The sequence below is a fragment of the Anolis sagrei genome, chromosome 2 (genome assembly GCF_037176765.1).
Source record: "Anolis sagrei isolate rAnoSag1 chromosome 2, rAnoSag1.mat, whole genome shotgun sequence".
NCBI classification, from domain to species: Eukaryota; Metazoa; Chordata; class Lepidosauria; order Squamata; family Dactyloidae; genus Anolis; species Anolis sagrei.
This window is the reverse complement of record NC_090022.1, coordinates 257,380,099-257,396,045: the sequence shown is the minus strand read 5'-3', so window position 1 is coordinate 257,396,045 and position 15,947 is coordinate 257,380,099. Positions and strand designations below refer to the sequence as shown.

Sequence of the window (15,947 nt, the reverse complement as noted above, 5' to 3'; positions counted from 1 at the left end):
TCATGCACATATCAGGATATTGTCACTCAGGCATTCACATGGGAGCAGCTGGAATAGAATAGTTTCCCCCCCCCCCCAAAATATGACATAAGCCCTAGAGTTATAGAGCTAGCCTCTTTGTATAGCTAGACAGTCACTTCATGTTGGAGCAAATTCTTATTATTTAATGTGTTATTACTGTATTTTTACTGCCATGGATGGAGAGAACCAGTTGATGAATTTTCTATATCCTGAAGCAAAATCTGGCCTTGAGTACTATGGACTTCAACATGGATGAGTTGGGGAAGTGCCATTTTCCTATTTCACATAAGGCAGCAAAATGCATTGGACCAGCCCTGCCAGATCATTCATGCCTTTCACAATACTGCATTGCACAAGCCTTAGAGTTTGCTGTCAATTTAAATCTCATTAAAGTAGAAATATCAACTGCTTTACAACCGGTTACTATGCTATCGTGTGATTTGAGCTGTGCAGTCTCTACAATTGTTCCTCCTCAATGATGAGCTAGGTGTTGCTCCCTGGGACATTTCTTATATACTGGGTTGTGCAAAACATCACAAAAATCAAGACTTAGAATGCAACATTGAAGTGAATAACATCAGAAGAAAATAAAAACCATAACGTTTTACTCCTTTGCTGCATAAATGCTATAGCATCATATTGAAAACACTTCTCATGGTGACTTTCAATATATTTTTGTGTAGCATCCTTCCTATCATTATCTATACCCAAATCAGTGGCTTTCCTTTTTAACATCTTCTTTATGCTTGAGAAGACCTTATTCAACTTTTTTGATTTCAGCTTGTGTAAGGCTGGTTGTCCTTCATGCAGAGAGAATCTAGGATCATAATCTCTATTTATCCTTATTAGAAGTAATCCCACACTTTGGTAGAAGGCAACACCTGGCTTATAAGGTGAGAAAATCCAAGCTTGAGATGGAAAAATACACCATCAGATTCTAGTGCCTGTAACACATTATCACAAAGGCTATGGCCAACCATTTAACTTCATGTTCCAATGACCTATTTTGCCAGCAAACTAATCTTCCTTTGACTGTACTTCCAACTACCTTCCCAGGTTTTTCACATATAAAACACTGGAGAGTTATAATTAAAACACAAAGACTTTTTGAACTTGTCCTTTCACCATGAATAAGGCAGCATGATTGTGTGACAAAAGCTCTCATCTGGAAGCCCGAGTATGTATAACTTTCTAGAAAATATCTTCAGTTCTTTTTGAACTACCAATTCTAAAATAGGATCACACCTAATAGTGTTTGCTGTCAAAAGTGATGACCAATCAATATGCTAGAAAGAGATAGGAACATATGGGTGTCTAACTATTTCCAACTTTAGCAAGGAAACCCACGTGTGGCTGTTTAAGTGAAAAATACCTACCTGCGTTACCAGCACTTGGTGGCCGGTGTGTCACACCAGGAGACATGCTATTCCGCTGTATGGAAGGGTGGGCCAGAGGCAAAAGGTTGGGGTTACCCAATGAGCTTACTGGATTGCTGTATACCAAGCTGTTGTGATTGGACACTGGTATAGAAACTGGCATCTCAAAGTTAGGTGGTGGAACAGCCTGTAGTAGGGACATGGGTGGGAGAAAGACAAAAGACAAGAATAGTACAGAGGCACAACAGTCTTGAAACACAGTTGTTCTTCTGGTACATGGCCATACAGCCTAGAAAACTCACAGCAACCACAGTTGTTCTACATAGAGTTCAAATATTGTGTACCTCCTGTTTGAAAAACATGGACCAACATTATTAGCAGAATTTTGGCTATGAGGATCATGAGTTAATATTCCTTCTCTCCTGAAACATGTCAAAACTAGTCCATTTCCTTTTGAGGAAAATATTGAGGGTTCTTGCCTCACTTTCTCTTTCACATATAGCTCTGATTTGTTAATCTTTATTTCAGCTTTCTTCTATTTGTAAAACTCATAATTGCTTACTTGCAACTTCACAGTGCAGATCAGAGACACTTGTTTATGGTGACTTTACTACTAAGAGATATATTAGGCAGTAGGGGAAAATACAAAAGAAGGGTTTTTAAAATTTCTACTGAAAAACCCTTGGAAGCACAAGATGATAATCATCCTGAGGAAAAAGAACTGTGTGCCTTCTTTCTCCACCCACAAATATATTTTCATCCATCATTTTTCATGAAGATATCAGAACCAATGTTAACATAAAATGTTTTTTTCCCATATAAAACCACAGTCACATGAAAAAGTAGAAAATATTGGTTTGATCCCAAAGTTACTCTAGTAATACACTGCTGGGTACTGGATTACTATATCCACCGCAGTCCTATTGGCACTCCTAAAACTGGTGCAAGTTGTTGGGAATCTCAAGAATAGTTGAGTAATCATATTAGTGGTTTCGTGAGTGGAGGGAGAGTTCAACAAATATCTCCTTGCCAAACAGCTGTACCCAAATGCAATGAGCATGAAAATTACAATGTTTCCTGCGATATAGGCACTGTATGAGGAGACAACCTATATGTTTCTAGCTGTGTTTTTCCCTGGAAGGAAAGGATCATGGCAGAGTCCTCTGTAGTGTTATCATATCTTTGGCCAAAAGTTGACATCCATTGCAAATATATACAATTTGAAATATAGGGGGCTAAACACAATTGCTGATTTCAAATAAGGTACATCCACTGAATCACTGGGGTTCACATAAATGTTGGCTTACCACTCAGCAGTGGAAGCAACTAATCAACTCTGGATGGCAGATTCCCTACTTATAAAAATATGTTACTCTTAGCAAAATGCAAGTGTACAAGACACACTCTGAACTTTGATTATTTGAATCATTGTACAAATAAAGACATGTTTGCTTTTTAGCTGAGTTGGAAATAATATTGCACATTTATCATAGCCACACACATCTATTTATCTAACTATTAGGAGTGTGCACAATTTTTACTTAGTAAGTTGTATCTAATTCATAAGTTTTGTATATACAAACAGATATTAAGAAACACCCCCCCTTGCATTGGGGGGGGGGGCACCCATGCAAAAACTTAAGAATCAAAACTCACCCAATATTTTTTCATTTGAGTTCTATAGTGCTCAGAAACCTATCAAAGTCAGTTTCATTTTTAGCGCAAGTGAGGCAAAGCCAAAAAGGCTGCCATTAATGGCCTCACCATGAGGAAAGGAAAGCAGCAGAACGGGAAACGCTGAGTGAGCTGGGAAAGAGACTAAGAGAGCACAGAATTCTGGGAAATGTAGGTTTGGAAGGCGAGGAGCCCTATGGCAGGGAATTCAAAAGGCCCTGTCCTAAAGTACATTTCCCAGAATTCTGGTCAGCATCAGAAAGCTCCAATTAGGATAGGGGAGAGATTTGTCCCTCCTAGCAGCACCCAGAGTTCAAAAAATTGTTGAATCTGCAAAGAGGAGGACTGACTGATACTTCAGTACAAGTAAATAAATTAATCCTGGGCTGGAAAGAAATCCCTAAATTGAAGTTCTATTGGTTTATATGAGAGACACTCAATGAGATAGCTGCTGTGGTTTAAAAAAAACAAACATTTTGTCAATACTTTTTTAAAAAATCACAAAAATCAGTAGATGTATGAATACTTCTAAAACTTGGTGGGAATGATCCCCTGTTATCCTGTGTCATTGTATAGAAAATTCAAGAAGACAGCTCTTGCAGTTTTTTAAAAAACAATTTTGTTTCAAAAAACTTTGAAAATTCCCCCAAAATTTGTAGATAAGTTAAACATTCTGACACTTGATGGGCTAACAGTGGTAAATGTGTTCTATAATTGTAGCAAGCTTCATGCCAATAGCTGTAACAATGAGAGAAAATGGAGTCCTGAAGTTTCCCAATTGGCACAATTAATTACTTAATGAAAAGTAACAAAAAGTAGTTAACTTGTTATCATTATAATATAGACCCCGTCCAATTGGAAACACTTTAAAAACGATTCCTCCCCCTCTAATTTTGTAATGAGTATTGGAACTTTTTTTCATTGATCACACAGGTCTACTATCTATCTATCCATCCATCTATTTCTAGATATAGAAATTTATTCTTGTAATGATCAAACTCATGTTGGAGATTTCTATGGTAATTTAAAGTGCACCTGGACATGCTGAAATTACTTATCAGCAAGGTGACCAACAGAAGCATGGATACTGTAGGATTGTTCTGATAGCACATTTGGAATAACATTGATGATTAGCATCATGTGTTGCACTCTCACATAAATTGAGTTTATGAACTGTTTTGAAGTATATATCTAAGAATATGTTGAATGAATAAAAGCTGGTAAAAACCTAGTTTTCAGAAGTATGAAAAGAGAGTGAAACAATAACACAGTATTGTCCCACTTAATCTTCAGGACCAATTGAGAGAATGAAACAATACCATTGTATTGTTCCACTTAATCAGGACCAATTGCCTATAAAAGTGTGAGATCTCCTCGGAAAATCATCAAAAAGAGGTGGGACAGCTCCTGTTGGTGATGCTTTTGCTGGAGATCCTGCACTAAGCAGGGAGTTGAACTCAATGGCCCATGACACCCCTTCCAACTCTATACTTCTATGACTCTGGAGTCCTGCCTTCCCTATCTTAGGTACTAAGGTTTTGGGAAATAATGTATTATTACTCATTATGGTACTGGGAAAATAAGTTGTTGCTAATAATGTTGTAGGTTGCTCAAAGTGACATTAAGTATGGGCTAAGTGAGGTTGATGGAGCTGTATGTTGTTCCCAAGGTTGTATTTGTGATCCTTGGCTCCTCCAGCCTGTCCTTTTTCTGGCAAAAAATTGAGCTATCTTACCAGGAGGCATATATCAGGGGTGCTTTGAATGCAATTCCTGCTTTTTGCAGGGATTTGGACTGGATAGCTCATGAGGTCTCTTCCAACTCAATGATTCTATGATTTTATGAGGCCTCAGTAACTGACAAGCTCATATTTTAAATAAGTGGCAGAAGCCACTTATTAGACATTTATTTAAAATTTTAGAATATAACAATGAACTTTTTTCCCCAAAAAACAGAAGTAAATTTCCTGCCACTTCTGATTTTTTGTGAACTCAATTTTAAAAGTCTGAGTGGCCCCAAATGATCCCAGGATCAAAAATTGCCCCTCAAATCCATGGCAGTCACTACCCCTGCTGTACATGGATCGGAAGAAGAGCCATCATTATACCAGCAAGTGGGAAATTGCTGTCGCTGATCTTTTGAGTCTCTGCTTCTCAAAGAAGCAATTTCTACAGCTGAAACTCCAGGGAATACCCTTTATGTGTGAATCCTATGATATGAAGTTGAGAGAGGGGCCACTACAAGATACAATCCAAATTGCCTACTGATAATACTTTGATCATTGACAAGGCTGTTTCTTTAGGAAACAGTTTCCACATGCTTTTCACAGGGACCAAACTAATAAATGCCCTCTTTCTTTACCAGGTGCTACCAGGAGATCAGAGGTCAACAGGGGTTACAGATAGTTAACCCAGGGGTTATAGGCAGTTGTGGGTTATCAGTGGTTTGACAGCTGAAGGCATTTTTAGTTTACAAATGTCTTCCCTTCCAACAGAACTTGGCCTGTGGACAACATCTGCTTTGAAGAAAATTCTATGGCAAACTATTTCCTTAAAGTCTCACCACTTGGAGGTCACTTAAATCAGTCCCTCTTTGTAGTATGTGCATTCTCTGTGTCATATCTGGATAGATTTGATGTCTTGAAAATTTAAACCAATTTACATATTAACTTTATGATGCTGCAACTGAAAAATGCTGTTCCTGAAGTCAGCTACCATATCACATGACAATGGTAAAATGCACAAGACTTCTGTAGGAATGCAGCAGGTGGTTTGGTTGACAAATGTAACTGGAATATAAGCAGTAGCAAGCATTCCAGAAATCCAACCTGCAAATTGGATCTAATGACCCTTCAGACAACATCACTATAATATTCTGATTCTACTCAAACTGCCACAGTTGCAGCCTGTGGATTCCTGGGTTTGTAGCATGTGAGGTACTAGAACTCTCTTTCAGCCTGACCTACCTCACAGGGTTGTTGGAAAGGACAAAGGAAGGTCCTATGTGTAGTAATGAGCACACTGCATAAAAAGCAGGACATTAAAGTAACCAATGGACAATTGGACAATTATCTATAAGTGCCATCCCCACCACACTGTATCTGATTGGAGTATAAGTGTTATTCTTAAAATAGTTTAAGCTACTATGAGAATCAGCAATGCCTTTTGTGTATGCACACATTTATGATTTCTTCCCAAAAATATATTTTGTAGGTTTCTGGAATGGTACAAACCCTCCGTCCCATGCTTGGAAATGTGAACCTGTATGAAATGTGGCAACTAGAATAGCTGTGAGGGATTGCATTACAATTTAGATCATATTAAACCTGTTCTATACTAGTTTTTCTGCCTGTTTGCCCATATTCAAGTTCTATATAAAGTTGTGATTGGGGGCCCCTAAAAGTCCCAAATGGATTGGGATCTGCATGTCTGAAGAGTCTGCTCAAATGTAAAAATTGTTGTCAGCATGATTATTCTGGTCATGGGTACTAAGAAAGGCCTTTTCTCAGTGATCTCAAATCTTTGGAGTTCTTCCGTAGGGAGATAAACAAAACATTACGGCCCATAAAAAAACAACAACAACAACACTGAAGATTTTCATTTTGGTTTGTAATTTTACAGCAATTGGGAGAAAATAGGTTGAGTTGCTTCTAGTACCTTTAAATTTCTGCTTTCAATAATAAAATCACAAAATTTGTGCTTTATATGTTTTATTTTACATTGTTTGTGAGGCCAGTGCATCCTTAAAAAAGAGATAAACATATTTCCAAAGCTTTTTTAAAAAATGTATTCTTTACTTCAAAAAAGAGGAACATTATTTTCACAGATATGAAAGAGAGGTGTGAGTACACACTACACACTATGATCCTTCTCTAAATCTGCCTTTGATTGGCTGAAAAAATTGCTTATATCTTCTATAGGACAGTTCAAATTTAGTGAGTTCACTTGTATCTCTTTGTTGGCATTGTTTCTGAATGTCCACAGCTATTCCAAATATAATGAGAATCATGGTTGTGTTGCAAACAACAACCTTGTTCAAAAATGTTGGCATAACATTTATTTAGCCAAAAACTGGGCTGAAGCGTGGGCTTGGATTGCATATTGTCCTATAGAGGAGGGTGTTTTCAACACATCCACCACAGCAATGGAAGAAGCATGGGTTATGATGAAGGCTTAGTTTCTTAGGAAACCTATGCACCATGTAATTTAAAATATCATACAATTATGTATCTAAGTATAGAAACACAATGGGTGAAATACACCCTTTGTAGCTCAAGCCCCAAAAGCTGAGGTTTTACGAGAACTTCTTAGAATTTGTTGGTTCAGAATAGAATAAAATCCCTCTCCTTTAAACTAACAAATTTTAAAAGGGTGCAAGATATGAAATGCCAGCTTAACTCAATAGATCTCCTATCCCATAAAGCAGAACAAAGAGTCCTGTCTCTCTGTACTGTGTCTTGTATAGCTTCAACAATGTTACAGATTGAACAAGGATCTAACATAACATTTTATAGGTTCTATATGCATGTCAGTCTCTATGCTCAGATGGACTGAGCAGATATGAGGCAGACAAGATATCTCATTTCTGTATTGTTCAACTTACACACTTTGATGGAAAATAACATTAGAGCATCTTCAGAAAAACTGCAAAACCCCTAGCTGTGATATTAATTATAGAACAGTGGTAGCGAAACTGTAACTCTCTGTATGCATCCTGACTCTAACTTTCAGCGTCCCTCACCATAGGCAGTCATAGGGTGATCGGAGTCAAAGGCCAACAATGTTTGGAAGGAGAAATACTCTCCAGCATTACTATTTACATGTTTAGTTCGCCTATGAATTACCCTTGTCTTTGCACTTCATAAATGGTTCTGAATCCTTTCTCCTGCTCCCCTTTACTTTATGGAGCATAAATCCAGAACAATTTGCTGTAATACATTATGCAATTCACTAAGAAGCATAATGGAGTACAACAACAGGAAGAGGATCAAAAGCATAGAGCAATCCTCCTGGATTTCTACTTCATATAGACATGTTCCACAACATTTCTCTTTAGATCCATTAAACCAATGGAAAATTCTTGTTTCAATGAATTAGTATTATACAAAGATATAGATAACCAAGATTGCCTGTTGGGAGCTTTCCTTTAACTGCTCTTATAGGACTTCATGCTTTTTGACTTTATGGGGTTTGTGGACAAAAGTTCCCAGTGGAACACATCCATTACACTATGACGTCTTCTCTGTCAGAATTGCCAGTGATGCTGCCATATTCAATCTGTGTCAATTTCAAATATACAAAGCAGATCAAATGGGAAAGTTGTATCATGGTATACATGGCACTTTTGAACTGTTCAGGCACTCACCATTTGGGAAACACATTCAAAATGCACCATGAATAGTGATTTTAATGCTGTGTAAATAAATGGACTTTCTTTCTCATTTCAATCTCTCCTGATCTCAAGGGTCCCTTTACAGTGTTTGTCTTTATAAGCCAGGTGAACTCTTTAATAGCAGAAATGTACGTATGGTTGCTATCTGATGTTTTAGCCCACTTGCACACAAAGCCTTTCAAAACAATAAAATCTCAGTTTTTACCTCTGTTTCTTAGGAAATAAAAATATGAACTTGGCTTTTTTGTGTAAACCTTTTCTTTTGTGTGTGTAGGATAGTTGAGGTGGGGGTAGAGGATGAGAAATGTTGAAAGCATTAGTTAAATTCCTCATTTAAATATGAAGTTTCTTGATGGAAGTCACTATCAGACACATAAATAATGAGCAGTTTACCAATAGCTGGGATGACCTAAATGGGACAGAACACATTTTGATAACTGCTGAGGTTCTGATGTTTTACCCAATCTAGAGATTTGTAATCTGTGGTGACAAGACTCATGAGGTCCAGGAACTAGGACTTTCTGTTTGCAAGAGATGAAAATGCAAAGTTTTAAAAAGTTATTTTTGTCTTCAAAATGACCACGGCTGGCTGGGGTTTGGGGGAAGCTGACCAAATTAACATTTTTTCTAAGATCTGTGGTTGTGACATCAATCATCCATTGCAGATTTTGCTTCCCCCTGAGTTTAATTCTCAGTGTAACAGGTTGAGGGTCATGTTTCTCCATAGTGCTGAAAAAGGAAATGAAGAAGCATACACACCTCACATGAAAGTCACTTTAGCCTCCTGCCTTTTTGGTAATCTCTTTGGGTACATGGCTATGGGGACTTTCAACAATGAGCACTTCAGAACAATATTGGTGGATTATGTTATAGTGTAGTAACACTATGTTAAAACTTGGCTGCTCAAATCACAGAGGCAACTTCAAAGCTCTCTTCCCACCATATGGAATTAGGAAAGAAAGAAGAGCGTGAGTGGAAAGAGAAATACAAGTGTGCATGCATTTAATTAAACATTGCACACACATGTTACACATTTTAGAAAAAGTGTTTGAAAATAATTCTGGTCCAATTTGGAGCTCCTCTGCTCTCCTGAGTAACTTTTTCCAGCATTTGCATGACTTCTACTACAAAGGCGAGATCCATTCAGTCAAGTAACATGTGTGAAAGATCTATTTCCTTAGGAAGAACTTAGAAAAAGTTAGGGGAAATTAAATTTTAGCAGTGATTTTAGCAGAGGAAATGTCTCCCAGCTAGATGACTGCTTTTTCATATACAACTGGTCATGTGTATATAGGTGGTTGGGTCTATTTTGAAGATGGAGGACTTCCACAAAAATATTTGGGACTTGCAAGTGTTTAGTTTGTGCAAACAATTGTCTCTTTACTTTCAGAAGGGCAATCTTATATCACTGACCACTTTGGCATGCCTAGTGGACCCCAAGGAGTCACTGTACAAGTTCATGCTGTAAATTAGCACAAATGTGCAAAAAAAGAGACACAAAAACCTGAAAACAAAAACAAAAAAAAAAAACACCAGGGGATGAAATCCTCCATTTTGCCCAGTAGATGTTGAAAAGACAGGGGACTGGAAAAATAGGAGGGCAAAGTGACCCAATCTAAATGCAGCAAGCATATCACCTAAGTCTGGGGTATGTTAGTTTCTGTCCATACAGATCTTCTCTGGTGTCTTTAAAAATGCAGTGCGAACAGTGCCAGCTCCAGCACTTGGTGCCTACATTGATTTTCAGATATTTTTGGGTTGTTACCTTTGATCTGTGGTAAACTCGATGTTTATTTTATAATTTTTACGGACCAGCATGCTGCCCTGAGAGCTTTGGATATAGGGTGAAATATAAATCTATATCTCGCTATATAATAAAAGTCAGTGTTTGTATGTATGCAAATATGTGTGTGAGTATGCATGTCGCAGCTTCTTGGTTGGCTGCCACTTCCACAGGCCACTGTGACCTCCCCAAATGAAGGACCTGGATCAAACCTGGCACACATAACTCCCATGACCCACTTTGAGGTTTGGGGCAAGACGGACCACAGATGATAGGATTTGCAGTACTTTCAATCACTTTGGCTCCCACAGACCACTGCAACCCCCACCATTGACAGATCAGGACCAAACTTGGCACACAGAGTCCCCATGACTCACTTTACATCCTGGTGCAGTTTGGAGGAGGAAGGACAATGGATTATGGGAGCTGCAGTACCTTCTCTCACTTCCAGAGACTACTGCAACCACAAAGAATGACGGGATTGCACAAATTTGGCACACAGAACCCTCATGACCCACTTTACATCCTGGTGTGTATAGGGGCAGGATGGACCATGGACGATGGGAATTGCTTATGGGAGTTCATCTGCACCCAGTGAACCCAGCCAACATTGCATCTAGATGAAACTTGAAGCACAGACAAACAATGCCCTTTTAAAATAACCCGGGCATATAATAATAAATAAATAGAACAGTGGGCTAACAGAGCCAGAAAATTTTACTTCCTTCCCTTCCTGTTTGGTCTGCAATATTAAGAAACTGCCTAACATGAAGGATATAATGATCCTGAGTTTTCAAGAAGTAACTGAAATTAGCTATCACAAGATGAATTAATTAAGGAAATATAATACTAAGCTATTTGAATTTAACAGTATGAACATAATAATGCTGAGTAGAACAAAGAATCCTTATAATGCCTAAAAATGAATGCATTTACTATGATAGAAGTTCTAAGCGACCAAAGCCTCATTTACCAATACATAAATAAATAAATAAATAATAACATGATGCATTTGTTAAGATTTTTAGGTGCCAAAGGACTCTTTGCTTTTTTGGTCTGTATAGCATACGTAGCCCTGCAATTTGTCACCCAAAACACATGAATGGTACTAATTGTACTTATGCAACACTTGTAGTATTCATGTGAAGTTCCCCCTCCTTTATGTCTGTGCAAACAAAATAGCTACATGCAGTTATTTCTCTTAAGTATCTGGCAAGGCATATGACTGTTAGAAATTCTGTCTTGGTTAAAACAAAATTTAGCGCTCGTTAAAGCATTAAGAGGAATGCCGATGGAGTCAAAGCAAATCTTCTGATAAAGCTGTAAAACCTTCAACACACAAACGTGACTGAATTCTACCATTAGGCTCTCATGCAGTCTGTTTTCCTGCAACTAGCAATTAGCTACATAACCCTTCAGCGTGGTAACTGAATTTGGAGTGGTGTTTAATAATGGTGGTAGCAAAACTCACATTCTTTCATGTATGGCATGAAGGCACAGTTCGACTCATTGCCATTTTTTTCCTATTGGATCCACAGAAAGCTGCCTGTGAGCATGTCAAGTTGCCCACAACAAGTTTTACAGATGTTCTGAAAATACATTTTGAGGTAGCTACTGTGGTAAACCAGAATTCTGAAAATCTACTGTATGTAATGTACGTTTTCAAAACTTCCTTCTTCAGGTTTTGCCTCTTGTTTGTCATATCCATCCCATTAAGGCACTTTGCACACCTCAAGAGCAAAACTACATAGTGGTGTGGTATTTTCCTACATGCAATTTGGTTTTAATGGGAGCTGTCAAAACATGTCCCTTGCTGAATGTGCTTTCTTGTAAGAAACCAGAACTGAAAGGGTTAGGGTGGGTTACTGCAGCAGTTATCAGCAGACAGCCATCTAACCTTGGGTACTTACAGGAATTTTATGGCTCTTGATCATATTATCAAATTCTTCATTAATTTTTTTGTATTTTTCTTCAGTGCGTGGGGTGAGGGCATAAGAGGAGTCGGGATCGGGGCTTTCACAGCCTTTGTTTTCTTTCTTGTTCAATGCCTGCCAGGTTCAGAGAAATATCAGAGCGTAAAAAAAATGAAAAGAAACTCAGGGTACTTACACATAATCTTTGTCTGCTGATCATTAGATCAATATCTTCATTAATTTTCCTGTACTTGTCCTCAGACTCAGGGCTGTGACCTACTGAATCGTCTGCATCAGGGTCTGGACTGTCACAGCCATTAAGTCCTTTCTTTCTCAACGTCTGAAATACATAATTTGGAAAGTTCAAGCCTTGACATAGGCTGCTAGAGAGATCCAGGGCCTTTAGCATCATTCAGGCTGCCTGGCGGTTGAAGGCTGTTACATATTACATAAGGGAGAGAAAGAGGAGAGATGTGCATTAGGTCAATGAACTGCAGCTCTCATTACCAGCGGCAAAGAGAGAGTCACTGTGACCTCTTCTGAATCTGGATTCAGTCAATAAACGGAGAGAGAGAAAAGAGAGAGAGAGAGAAAAGAGAGAGAGAGAGAGAGCAAAAGAGAGCACAATCTAATAAAATGTCTCTGCTACCATCTATGCCTTTCTCTGCAAGAGAAACACCAGCGAGTTAGAAATTTCACTGTTCACAGTTTTTTAACACAGAGAAAGGGTAATGCATTTGATCAGAAAGGGAACTGCCAGCAACTCTTTTGAGAGTACAATGACAATCTGAGGGACAACACTGTTCCTTTCAAGGTAGAGTAGATTAAGCCTGTCAGGGTTCTTGGATTAATCAACAGACACCTTTCCCCTGCCTGCTACCTCTCATTAACAGAACTGAATGGAAGAATTTGAAGTTAGGATACACAGCAGTACCCATCTTGAAGTTTGTAGTCAACATGGTAATCTCCCTCCCATGCCAAAATCTGAATATAAGGAGGAGGCTTAATTTTCCCCTTATATCTATGTCTATATGAACATGGTGTCCAATTATTTGTCTAGAATGATGTCAAAAGCATGCCTCAGACCCAGATTCTTTCCTTTCACACAAAAACGGAAATGTAAAATCAACAGAGTAAACAATGTCTCTGTTTATAGGTCACATGTGAATTTTTCCAAGAACTAGAGCAGCTCAGCACAATCTGTGCTTCATTTTTCCACAACTATGCACACATATTATAGTACATATCAAGAATGAGAAACTTTTGTGGTTCCAGTAGTCTGTTTTGTATAGATCCTGATGTTAGCCACCCCACCCCAACCCCATGGTGGTACAATAACAAACAGAAGTGGAAAACATTGCTTCTGTTTGCCAAAAAGGTATGGGTATTTTTTAAACTGGAAATCATGCCGTATGAAAACTGCAACCCTTCTTTTATGGAATTGTACATATCAGAGGATTCCAGGAGCACACTGTCAATCTAAAACTGTGAAAAGGGGGAGGAATGCCACCAAACACCCCAAAGTTTAGTCATGGGAGGCTGCTGGAGCACAAAAACATCAACACAATACATTTGTTGGCATAATTCCCTTCCTGACTGATCTTTGTTACAGTGATGAAAGGGACAAATATGCATTTGTTTTCTACTTCATTATATCTTACTTTACAATCTGTCTGCTTACAATGCAAGTTTTGTTACATGGCCCAGTTATGGATGAAAAGCTTCCTGGTCATCTTCCAGCAGAAGGCTAACATAGAATTAATGGCCACTATGACAACTATAGGGCTGTCCCAAATAATATCCGGGCCTACTCATGTAGCTGGACACATGTTGGACTTGGTGCTCAATGCAGGAAGGGACAAGAGTGTTGGTAGGGTGGAGGAACTTTCCAATGTTCCGTTGTCATGGACTACTACCTGATCAGGTTTAGAATGACTATGACTTCTAACCTCTGAAGGGGTGGAGGACCAATTAAAATGATCTGCCCCAAGAGAATTATGGATTCAGATGGATTCATAACGGCTCTTGGGAACTTCCCTGTCATGGCCACAGACATTCCTGTCAAAGCTCTGGTAGACCTCTGGAACAGGGAGACGTCCAGGGCGGTGGACATGATTGCCCTTGAACATCTCCTCTTGCTTAGTAGAGCCAAATTAGCTCTATGGTTTACCAGGGAGCTAATGGTGATGAAGAAAGTGAGATGGAGATTAGAGTGCCACTGACGGGAGACTCGGGCTGACTCTGATTGAGCATGGGCTAGGGTCTCTCTTAGATCCTACTCCATGGCAATGGAGGCAGCAACAAAGTCCTACTTGACTGCCTGCATTGCACCTGCAACTAATAGACCAGCACAGCTGTTATGAGTAATCAGAAAGTTTCTTCACCCTGGTTTTCAGGGTGGGATCCTGACCACTCAGAGGTTCGGTGTGGTGATTTCACCCATCATTTTGCAGATAAAGTTGCTCAGATTCATACCTATTTGGATGCCAGCATTGATGCAGTACCAGTAGATATACCAAGATACTTGTCTGTCCTATTTTAATTGATTTGTTTCAGTTAGTTCAGCCTGTTCATGTGGACAAGATTTTTGGAGAAGTGAGGGTGACCACGTGTGCTCTAGACCCTTGCCCTTCCCGACTTATTAAACAAGTCAGAGGGGGTGGATGAATGGATCACAAGGATTGTGAATGCTACAACTCTATTATTCATTTCCACCTAAAGCCAAGGAAGCTGCTCTGGTCCTGAACCAGTGTCTGACAGCTGTGATGGGCTAAGAAATTGAAGCTTAATCCAGACAAAACAGAAGTCCTTCTCGTCAGTCAGGAGGCTGAGCACAGGGTAGCTAACTGGATGCAGGTCCACAGCTTAGGGGTCCTCCTGGATTCAGTACTGACCCTTGAAGCCCAGGTGTGGGCGGTTGCTGGGAGGGCCTTTGCACAATTAAAACTTGTGCGCCAGCAATGCCCCTACCTCGAAAAGTTGCATGTGACCATGGTGGTCCATGGCTTGGTTACACCCTGGATGGAATATTGTAATGCTCTCTATGCGGGACTGCCTCTGAAGATGGCTTGTAAACTACAATTAGTGCAAAGAGCAGCAGCCAGATTATTAACAGGAGCTGATTACAGGGAGCATACTAACCCCCTTGTTAAAATAGCTCCATTGGATGCCTATGTGTTTCCGGGCCCAATTCAAAGTGCAGGTTCTTACCTACAAAGGCCTACAAAGTTCGTGTCCAGTCTATTTGCACAACTGCACCTCCATCTATGAACCTATTCGGGCCCTGAGGTCTGCTGGGGAGGCCCTTCTCATGGTCCCACCTCCATCACAAGTGTGGCTGGTGGGGATGAGGGAAAGGGCTTTCCCTTTAGTGCCCCCCGGGCTCTGGAACACCCTTCCCAAAAAGATTAGGCTGGCTACCACATTAATGGCCTTTAGGAAGTAACTAAAAATGTGGCTTTGGAAGTAGGTTTTTGAAAATAACTGTAATCTGTGATTGAGATTTTAAAATGAGTCTAATATTAATTGGATCTGATTGTTTTTATCAACAAGAGTAGGTCTTGTAATGTTTTAAGTGTACTACATGTTTTAGTATTACATAGTATTATATTCATGAGTGATGGCTTCTTTCATGTTTTTGAGTTATACTTAACAAGTTCATTGTGATTTACTTTGTGCATCATGCTTGGTTTCTTTGATTTGCCACGCTGATTTAATTTTCTGGATTTGTTGTACAATTACTATTATTTTATTGTTCTTCCTTATTGTAAGCTGTCGCAAGTCCCCTTA

General features: G+C 39.1%; 1 protein-coding gene across 18 annotated transcripts in view; it reads right to left on the bottom strand.

Moving 5' to 3' along the window:
• Positions 1-15,947, bottom strand: part of MEF2C (myocyte enhancer factor 2C) — a 215,427-nt gene that overhangs the window by 37,882 nt on the left and 161,598 nt on the right. For 14 of the 18 annotated variants that reach the window (XM_060761765.2, XM_060761751.2, XM_060761766.2 and 11 more), the window contains 2 exons: positions 12,355-12,498; positions 1,398-1,584 (listed from right to left, as the gene is read on the bottom strand). In XM_060761765.2, coding sequence (XP_060617748.1) covers positions 1,398-1,584; positions 12,355-12,498 — 331 coding nt within the window. Of the gene's footprint in view, positions 1-1,397; positions 1,585-12,155; positions 12,294-12,354; positions 12,499-15,947 lie in introns of all 18 variants that reach the window. The other 4 variants (XM_060761767.2, XM_060761761.2, XM_060761763.2 and 1 more) reach the window with 2 other exon arrangements.